General features: G+C 42.2%; 1 protein-coding gene across 1 annotated transcript; it reads right to left on the bottom strand.

Annotated features, from left to right (window-relative positions):
* Positions 1 to 999: 999 nt before the first annotated feature.
* LOC127622407 (proteasome assembly chaperone 4-like) lies at positions 1,000 to 9,661 on the bottom strand. Its single transcript, XM_052096511.1, has 3 exons — positions 9,392 to 9,661; positions 7,451 to 7,526; positions 1,000 to 2,543 (listed from the first exon to the last, which is right to left on the bottom strand). The coding sequence occupies exons 1-3, from the start codon at positions 9,572 to 9,574 to the stop codon at positions 2,422 to 2,424; spliced, it is 381 nt and encodes a 126-aa protein (XP_051952471.1). The 5' UTR covers positions 9,575 to 9,661; the 3' UTR covers positions 1,000 to 2,421.
* Between the last annotated feature and the right edge of the window lie 720 nt (positions 9,662 to 10,381).

Raw genomic sequence — 10,381 nt, 5'->3', positions numbered from 1 at the left:
GTGTGTGTGTGTGTGTGTGTGTGTGTGTGAGTGTTCTGCATTGGGAGTGTGTGTGTGTGTGTGTGTGTGTGAGTGTTCTGCATTGGGAGTGTGTGTGTGTGTGTGTGTGAGTGTTCTGCATTGGGAGTGTGTGTGTGTGTGTGTGAGTGTTCTGCATTGGGAGAGTGTGTGTGTGTGTGTGTGTGTGTGTGTGTGTGTGTGTGTTCTGCATTGGGAGAGTGTGTGTGTGTGTGTGTGAGTGTTCTGCATTGGGAGAGTGTGTGTGTGTGTGTGTGTGTGTGAGTGTTCTGCATTGGGAGAGAGTGTGTGTGTGTGTGTGTGACTGTTCTGCATTGGGAGAGAGTGTGTGTGTGTGTGTGACTGTTCTGCATTGGGAGAGTGTGTGTGTGTGTGTGTTCTGCATTGGGAGAGTGTGTGTGTGTGTGTTCTGCATTGGGAGAGTGTGTGTGTGTTCTGCATTGGGAGAGTGTGTGTGTGTGTGTTCTGCATTGGGAGAGTGTGTGACTGTTCTGCATTGGGAGAGAGTGTGTGTGTGTGTGTGTGTGTGTTCTGCATTGGGAGTGAGTGTGTGTGTGTGTGTGTGACTGTTCTGCATTGGGAGAGTGTGTGTGTGTGTGTGTGAGTGTTCTGCATTGGGAGTGAGTGTGTGTGTGTGTGTGTGAGTGTTCTGCATTGGGAGTGAGTGTGTGTGTGTGTGTGTGTGAGTGTTCTGCATTGGGAGAGAGTGTGTGTGTGTGTGTGTGTGAGTGTTCTGCATTGGGAGAGAGTGTGTGTGTGTGTGTGTGTGTGTGTGAGTGTTCTGCATTGGGAGTGAGTGTGTGTGTGTGTGTGTGTGTTCTGCATTGGGAGAGTGTGTGTGTGTGTGTTCTGCATTGGGAGTGAGTGTGTGTGTGTGTGTGTGTTCTGCATTGGGAGAGTGTGTGTGTGTGTGTGTTCTGCATTGGGAGAGTGTGTGTGTGTGTGCTGCATTGGGAGAGTGTGTGTGTGACTGTGCTGCATTGGGAGAGTGTGTGTGTGTGACTGTTCTGCATTGGGAGTGAGTGTGTGTGTGTGTGTGTGTTCTGCATTGGGAGAGTGTGTGTGTGTGTGTGTGTTCTGCATTGGGAGAGTGTGTGTGTGTGACTGTTCTGCATTGGGAGAGTGTGTGTGTGTGACTGTTCTGCATTGGGAGAGTGTCTGTGTGTGTGTGTGTGTTCTGCATTGGGAGAGTGTGTGTGTGTGTGTGTGTTCTGCATTGGGAGAGTGTGTGTGTGTGACTGTTCTGCATTGGGAGAGTGTGTGTGTGTGTGTGTGTGCTGCATTGGGAGAGTGTGTGTGTGTGTGTGTGTGTTCTGCATTGGGAGAGTGTGTGTGTGTGTGTTCTGCTTTGGGAGTGTGTTATCATCTTATACCTTAATTTCTGAGTGTGTGTGTGTTCTGCATTGTGACTGATTTATTATTGTTGATTTTTTGGCCAAATATAAATATAGCTCTGTGTTATAGTCTCACCAGTTAATTTTTGTGAGTGTGTGTGTGTAAGTGTGTGTGTGTGCGCGTGTAAGCGTGTGTGTGCGCGTGTAAGTGTGTGCACGTGTGTGTGAAAGTGTTCGAGTGCGAAAGTGTGCAAGTGTGAGTGAGTGTGTGTGTGCGTGTGTGTGTGTGTGTGTGAGTGGGTGGGTGTGCTTGTGTATGTGTGTGTGTGTGCGCGCGCGCGAGTGGGTGTATGTGTGTGTGCATGTGCGTGCGTGAGTGTGTGCGTGCGTGAGTGTGTGCGTGCGTGAGTGTGTGCGTGCGTGAGTGGGTGTGTGTGGGTGTGCGTGAGTGTGTGCGTGCGTGAGTGTGTGCGTGCGTGAGTGGGTGTGTGTGTATGCGTGTGCATATGTTTTGGACCGGAGGATGTTTTAGAGTTTCACCCTGTAATTTCTATCTGTATGTTTCTGCATTGTGGCTGATTTATAGATTGTATTTGACAGATAAAGAAAAACATTTTTTGGGCATTTTCATTCATTTCAATGGTCGGCCAATTTTGACCGCAAATACCAAAGGTGTCACTTTTTTTTATGACCACTTAAACTGATCGAATCAAGTCCAATTTGTTCTGGTATGTTCAGATGGCCAATTGAGATGACCAATGACAGAATACAATATGAGGGTTAAAGTAAAGCCTATTTCAGGACAGTTATTATTATTATTTGCATTTTGGCATTATTTTCACTACAATTAAACACTTTATTCCCAAATTCACACTATAACTGCAAAGTAAAACTTGAAGTATACTTCATGGAAGCATTTTAATTTTTTTTATCAAATTTATGCTTATTTTAATAATAAAAAGTTATGTTACGATTTTCGTTACCGTTTCACAATTGGAGGAAAAATAATGTCACAATGTAAAACATCATTTTACAAAAATACAGCAGAAAAAAAGTCCAAAAAAGATGTTTAAAACTGGTCTGGATGAAGCTCCATCTCCTGTTTGATCCGGTTCTCCACCAGCAGTAAGAGATTCGAGTCCGACAGGGGTAAATTGTAACTTACAAATACCTGTTTCTTTGTCTTCTTTGCTGAGAAGAATGAAAGACAGATAAACTAGGTGAGCACTTGGTTTGACTAATAACAGCAAAGATTTGTGAGGATTAGTCAGTAAAGTCCTGCGTCTAGCAACCCATTTTACATCCGTTGTGTGAAGATATTCAATGAGAAAACGAAAATGTAGTGCAGGACTTGATTGGACAGTGAAACATGCATTAAGTAAACAGGATATTTCGTTTGATTTTTAACTTCATCAGGGTTTCCGCAGGTTTTATGAAGCTACATTTAAGACCTTTTAAAAACCAACTAGAGACAGAATAAACAAGAGCTTAAGAAACACTATGAGCAGTATAAATCTATATGTACAGATGTATGCATATATGCACACAATGTGGACAAACCGTACTGTAAACACTATCCATACTCTCTCGACAATATACGCTGAAACATAATACATTGAAAGTAGAGCAGGAACACTTATGGCACTTTTCTGCTCCACGTTACGGTCCGACTCGCTTTACTTTTCTGAGCTTGCATTTCCACTGCAGTTTAGTGCCGCCTCAACGTGGGCGGGATTATAGGATGATCGTCATAGTTGCACCGTAACATCATCTTAAACGCGACAAACATTACTGACCATAAACAATAACACGAGCGCTAGCTGTTAGCTGCTAGCTCATTGTGCTGCATAAAGCAGTTGTTGCATGGTGATTTTACACAAGCGTAACCGTTCAATTGGCCTGCTTGTTTTAGAAGCTTCCAGAAGCTGCTCAACTAAATAAAGTGAAGCTTTCAAGCAGAGTATCGAGCTAACGTAACAAAACGTCCCATCCTCCATCGTGGACTCCAACAACGCCGTGGCCGAGTCCAGCGCACTCTCCCTCCCTATGCTCGCCGGTCTAGCGTCCATTTGGTCGAACCACTTCCTCTTTTCCTTGATGGTTCTGTAATCACTTTTAAGCTTTTTCCCTACACTGTTGGTCGGTCCGGTGGTAGCCATGTGTGGCCAACAGCTGAGACGCTTCCTGAAAGACTTTTCCTTTCCTGTCATTTAGTTCGTCGCTAACAAGAGAAACGCCCACACCTCGTTTATTGACCACGGCGTGGTTTTGCGCACAGCCATTTCTTGTTACAATTTGAAAGTCGTGTGAACAAATGATACTGCTATCGCTGTTGCTAACTTTAAAACTAGCGGGTTGATGTCCCGTGTCGCTAATCCAGTGACGGCGGTAGTGACGATTCTCCCCGACCAATCAGTGATCTGCAGGGTTGATGACACATTTAGTATCGGCTCGGCTGGAACCTCGACCAAAGTGGTACTAAAAAAAAGTACCAGGTACCAGGTACCACCCACAGTGGAACACCCCCAAAAAGCGAGCAGAGTCGAGTTGTACCGTGCAGTGGAAAAGCCCCAATAGTGTCCACTCAAATTCTGGTGGTGGCGGCAGCAGCATATGGTATATATACCAGTATATGATATGCAATAGTGTGAAGTGTTGTGCAAAAGTCTGACAGTTAAGTTTAAGTTCTTGTCCTGGAGGTGGTAGGTGTCCGGGTGTTGAGGAGCCTGACAGACAGTTGCAGAGTCTTCGTGTTTTGGCCCATATGCTACGGCACCTCTTTTGAGATGGCAGCAGGTCAAGAGTCTGTGGAAGGGGTGGAAGGGGTCCACTATGATGCTGTGGACCTTGTGCAGACAGCGTTTTTGGTTAATGTCTGTTATGGATGGGAGCAAGAGATGGTTCCTCTAGAGAACGTGGTGATGATGGACGGGGTGAGGTTTGCCTTCTTCAGACGCTGCTGTGCTTTCTCAGTGAGTGAAGAGGTGCTGAGGGACCAAGTCAGATTGTCTGTGATGTGCAGACCCAGAAACCTGCTGCTTCTTACTCTCTCCACAGGGGACCCATTGATGAGCAGTCAGGGGGGTGGGTTGGCGCGTGATTACCTCCTTCAGAGACAAGATTGTTGTTCTCAAATCAAACCACTAGACACTTCACCTAGTCTCTGTATGGCGATTCGTCATCATTGCTGATGATGTGCTTTGTGTTGTGTTTAGTAGTACAGTCAAGGATCAGCAGGGTGAACAGCAGTGGGCCGAGCGCACAGCATTGTGGGGCTCCGGTGGTTAGTTTGATGTGCTGGACTGACTGCAGTCTATACGGACTGCCTGAGGTCCCCCAGTCCGGACGCCCAGAATCAAGTTACAGTGGGAGGTGCTGATGTTGCATGTGCTCAGATTCTCTGTTAGGTTATGAGGGATGATCATACTGAATGCTGAGTGAAAGTCTACGACCAGCATTCTGACATGACTCCTTTTCTGTTCCAGGTGTGTTGAGGCCAGATGAAGGGCGATGGATATGGCATCGTGAGTTGAGCGGTTGGGGCAATATGCAAATTGGAGAGGGTCGAGGTGGGGGGCAATGAGGACGTGATGTGGTTCATGTCTACTTTCTCAAAGCACTTCTTGATGATCGGTGTGAGTGCTATGGGCCGGTATTCATTGAGGCATGGTACACTTGACTTCTTCGGAACCGGAATGATGGTGGTGGCTTTGAAGCAGATAGGAATGACATCTTGACTCAATGAGTTGTTAAAAGTTGTTAGGACATTCGCTAGCTGGTGAGCACATGGGATGTTGTTGCATGGAGTGACTCTAGTTTGCTAGTTTCCTCACTTCAGCTGTAGACAGGCAGATAACCTGGTTATCAGGGGCAGGTGTTGTGTTCCTTGCTGGTATGTTGTTTGGTGCATCAATTAATGCATAGAAGTTGTTGAGCTTATCTGGCAGGGATACATCAGTGTAACAGACCTGTGGAGTAATCTCGTAGTCTGTGATGGCCTGAATTCCCTTCCACATATGCCACGTGTCCCTTGAGTCCATAAAGTGAGCATGGATTTTATGTGCATGCACACGTTTTGCGGTCTTGATGGCACGTGACAGGTTGACCCCAGTCTTCAGGGCAGCTTTGTCACCTGACCGGAATGCAGCATTACATTTACATTTATGCATTTGGCAGACGCTTTTATCCAAAGCGACTTACAGTGCACTTATTACAGGGACAATCTCCCCCGGAGCAACCTGGAGTTAAGTGTCTTACTCACGGACACAATGGTGGTGACTGTTTGGATCGAACCATTAACCTTCTGATTACCAGTTATGTGCTTTAGCCCACTACGCCAACACCACTCCGCATTACGTGTTTTCAACAGCGACCGGGTATCTGCATTCATCCATGGTTTATGGTTTGCCCGTGTGATGATGAGCTTGGAGACAGTAACGTCGTCTATGCACTTGCTCATGTAGCTGGACACAGATTCGGACGCATTCTTCTCCATGTTGTTGGTGTTCCCAATTGTAGCTGCCTCTCTGAACATGCTCCAGTCAGTATACTCAAAGCAGTCCTGTAGTGATGAGTTGGCTCCTTCTGCCCATACTCTGATCTGTTTGGAAACCGGTTTTACATGTTTCAGCAGTGGTCTGTATGCTGGGATTAGCATGACAGAGATGTGCTCAGAAGGGCCTAGGTCGCGGCCAGCGTTCAGACACGCATCAGTTAAAACGATGACAAGGCATAATTTTAACTCCTGTGCATACAGTTGTAGTTTTAAATGGTCCAGTTCGTTATCCAGACAGCGAAAGTTGGATAGTAAGACTGATGGTAGCGACGGTCTGTATGGGTTTGCTCTGAGCTTAGCTTGGATTCCAGACCTCTTACCCCGCTTCTGCTTCCTGTGTCACTACTAACGGCGCCACCTCACACGGACTGTTACATCAGGCAACTCCGCCGTCTTGGGGCCTGGTCCTCGCGCTAAGCCAAGGCTACTCAGCATCTCCATAACTTCCTCTTTCAGCACATTTTCTGGGTGTTACTTGTGAAGAGTTTCCCCAATTTCCAGCAAGTTAGATTATCATACACTAAGACTACATTTAACATAGAAATATTAGAGAAGTTTGAAACACACAAGTGTGGATTATCTTTTGAACTATAGGTGGCGCTGTCTCCAAACTGCTCCGGTACGTTCAGGACATGATGTCAATGATGCATACCAAATTTCTTATAAATCTGAACATGCATTCAAAAGATATTTAACCAAGTTAAAAATCAACGTACCAGAGAGGATGTATGGCTGATATTGGAATCGTTGAAATCCTCATGGCATGAGGAATCCATAGACACCAAACTCATGACTTTAGGATATTTAGGACAGATAGCTTGACCCATAGGTGGCGCTGTCACCAAACTTTGCACATACCTTCAGATCATGGTCCTGATGAAGCATACCAAGTTTCGTTTCAATACGACAAACCATTGGCAAGATGCAGTCTCACTTCCTGTTTTATGTCCACCTCGTTAAATTTGTGTTGGCGTAACTTTTCAACAAAATCGAAAACCTAAATGTGGCATTATTCATAATCTGTGGATCAGTCTGGAGATTATTTTGAGCCGCTGTTTAGGCAAATCAAGCAAAGTTTGAAGGAATAGTAGCAAATAAACGATAAACACCATAATACAAGATGGCGGCCACTGTAATGGGCGGAGTTTAAATGTAAGCGGTCCATGAGTATCATCAGGAGGAGAGTAATTACATACAAGAAGAATGTAGAGGACAAATGGTTCAAAAGATGTGCACAAAAGAAAAGTAATGTTTTTGAACTGATGGTGGCGCTATAGAGTTTGTCCTACAGACCGCAAATTTGGTTTGGGGTTACTCGTGCTCTGAAATGACTCTACACTTTAAACCGACCTTAAACGCAACGAGAGACCAATCCCTCATGCAACATTTAATACCACGACCGTATGAGTTTAAGACTTGTTGCTCCTTTTTAAGGCCTTTATAATACTTTTTTCCAGACCTGCAGAAATCCTGTTCATGCATATTAATAACCCAAACTGAGAAATCATTTGATTCATTCAAGACAGTTGTGATATGTTCTTACTGAGTCTCTGTGCAAGAGAGGTTGGTGTGGTGTCTGATGTGTCACCCAGCACAAGAGTGGACAGAGGCGTTGAACCCTGCGAACAAAATAACTAAATTAATCACATTAGCAAAGTAACTCGTTCATTTTTTATTTAAACAAAGCCAATCAGATAATAGAGAACACAATTTAGGTTTTTTTAAAACACCCTTACAAAAAAGTAATATTTTTATATACTAAAAATGAGGTGTTGGATTTACTTCAAATATATATGTAGCATTTTGCATCACAGATTTTACGTAAATTCAACTTATGATCATTTCATGTCAGCATAACTACAATACCTTTGTTAGATACACTATACATGAATGTATAAGTTCATTCAACTTTATTTACTTAAAAAGATAAGTCACACGAATAAGACTAAACAAGTAATAGCACGTTGTTGTGCACTGGTAATAGAGCACAACAGTCTGGTTCCGGAAGTAAAATTCCCATTAATTTATCCCATAGACGAACTAATTTTCAACGTTAACTTATAAAACTTTAAAGATAGATCTACCATGAGCTACGAGGTTGTTCACCGATGGTATATGCATCTGTCGAAGCCATCTGTCTGTGTTATCTCAACTTCATTGTTTAAAATTGTGTTTGATACCGGAATACATGGTAAACAACTACATTACCCATGGTGCATCAGAGAAAGATCCACCAATCAGAGAACCACTGCCAAGGAAACCCGCGAAACGTGTCTCTGAGCGAACGCGCGCTAGCATGAATAACATAATCGAGTTGGGCTCCCTTCAACCTTAAGCTACTGATATATTTACAGATATCGGAATCGCAATGCATCATGGGATTGTAGTCCGTGCCCTCATGAAAGACGGTAAGTACACAGTCCAGTATTTTTGCCTTCACGTCTGATTTACAAATACTTTTCTGCCTCAAAACAAAGTTTGTGATGTCATGATTCTCCTCGGAGCTGGTTGGTTCGTTTCATGGCTCGTAACTCTTTAATGAAGGATTTTATAAAAAAGTCTAAATTCTTCCAGAACCAACAACTGAAAAAAGTGTATCCAAGTACCAGTTTTTGTTAATTTAGTTATTAGTTGCAACTGTAAAATTGGGATCTGCTTCAAATAGTGGAAGAAGCTTTCAGAATCTTTAATTGTGTCATAATTATATTTGACAGTATATTAAATTACGCTACTTCCTAACTACATTCAGATTGATACTACGGTTACCATGGTAATTCTTTGTCTTGCATATTTTCTCCCTCAAATCAGCTTGTACTTTGCATAAATAAAATTGGTTAATATCTATAATATTGCCAAAGATCATCGGGGGTCGGTGTATCTCAGCGAGTATTGACGCTAACTATAGAATCCAGGGCGTGCCGAGTGACTCCAGTCAGGTCTCCTTAGCAACCAAATTGGCCCGGTTGCTAGGGAGGGTAGAGTCACATGGGGTAACCTCCTCACTAACTAGGTATTTAATTAATGTAATTTAAATTACTAAGTATTTAATTACTGTAATTAAATTACTTTTTCATTGAAAACACTTAATATTTAGTAATTGAATTACAGTTACTTCTGATGTAATTGCGTTAAATACTGTATTGACAACAGAATATTTCTATATAAAACAATAGTGAATATAAAATCGTAATTTAACGTCTAAAATGTACGTTTTCTAATTTAACGCCGCCCCTTTAAATTCTTTGGCCAGTTAATGAATAATTTAAATTTGAATTAAAGGAACAGTTAATGCAATTACTTTTTAGTACAATAATCTAATTACACTGTAGAATAAGTAATTAGTAGTTAGTAATTAATTACTTTTTTAGAGTAACTTACCCAACACTGAATACGAACAATAAAGGAAATGTACAAATAAAAGGACACGCTTTGAAATAGTGTTAAGAGTGAAATGCATGTGGACAGTCAGAGCAGCAGGACTCACATATTTACTGTTGATGGACACGGCGAGGTTGGACAGAACCGGGTTCGAACCGATCCAGAGGAAGAATCCACCGCTCATCTTCATCACGTGAAAATGAACCTGCTGCTCCAGGATCTTCTCACAGAAATCATGAACTGTGATGAGCTCCACAGCCGCCACATCACTGCACATACTGTTCTCCATCCTCTCTATCCCGATCAAACTTTAATCAATGTTCAATGAGTGCATAAACACGACATGAAAGGAACATATGACACATGAGGACCGTTCTTCTTCAGCTCCGCATTAATGAGAGATACCAGAGGCTTGTGCGCCACCTGCAGGACTGGCGAAATAATACAGTAAAAAAATAAACACCGCAGCCATATGGAAGTATATGTAGGCCAAAAATCATAAAAAATAATATCCCACGGGTTGATTCATAAATTATCATTAGAGAGTCCCTGGTGTATGGCCAGTGTTGGGTGTAATCCATTACTAAGTAATTAAATTAGTTTTTCATTAAAAAAGAATTTAGGGTATTACTGTTAATTTTTTAAGTAATTTACAGTTACTTCTGATGTAATTGCGTTAAATACTGTATAGACTATAGAACAATTCTATATAAAACAATAGTACATTTAAAATCTAAATTTTACATCTAATGTTAAAATTTATGTTTTCTAATTTAACCCCGCCCCTTTAAATTCTTTTGCCGGTTTATGAATAATTTATTTGATTTTATAAGATTTATTTGAAAGAATTAAAATGAGTTTCAAGTCTACCCTTGTAGTTTTCATCTGGTCAAGGTTGATAAGGGTTTTAGGAAGTAATTAGTAATAAGTAATGCAATTACTTTTCAGACAGAGTAATGAGTGCAGTAATCTGATTACACTTTAGAAGATGTAATTAGTAGTTACTAATTAATTACTTTTTTTTTTTTGAGTAAATTACCCAGCACTGGGTTATGGCAAGCCATTTTGACAGTAATCACATTTGCACTCATAAAAA

The sequence above is a fragment of the Xyrauchen texanus genome, chromosome 28 (genome assembly GCF_025860055.1).
Source record: "Xyrauchen texanus isolate HMW12.3.18 chromosome 28, RBS_HiC_50CHRs, whole genome shotgun sequence".
Classification (NCBI taxonomy): Eukaryota; Metazoa; Chordata; class Actinopteri; order Cypriniformes; family Catostomidae; genus Xyrauchen; species Xyrauchen texanus.
Note: the sequence above shows the minus strand (reverse complement) of the source record. Positions and strands in the feature narration are given on the sequence as shown.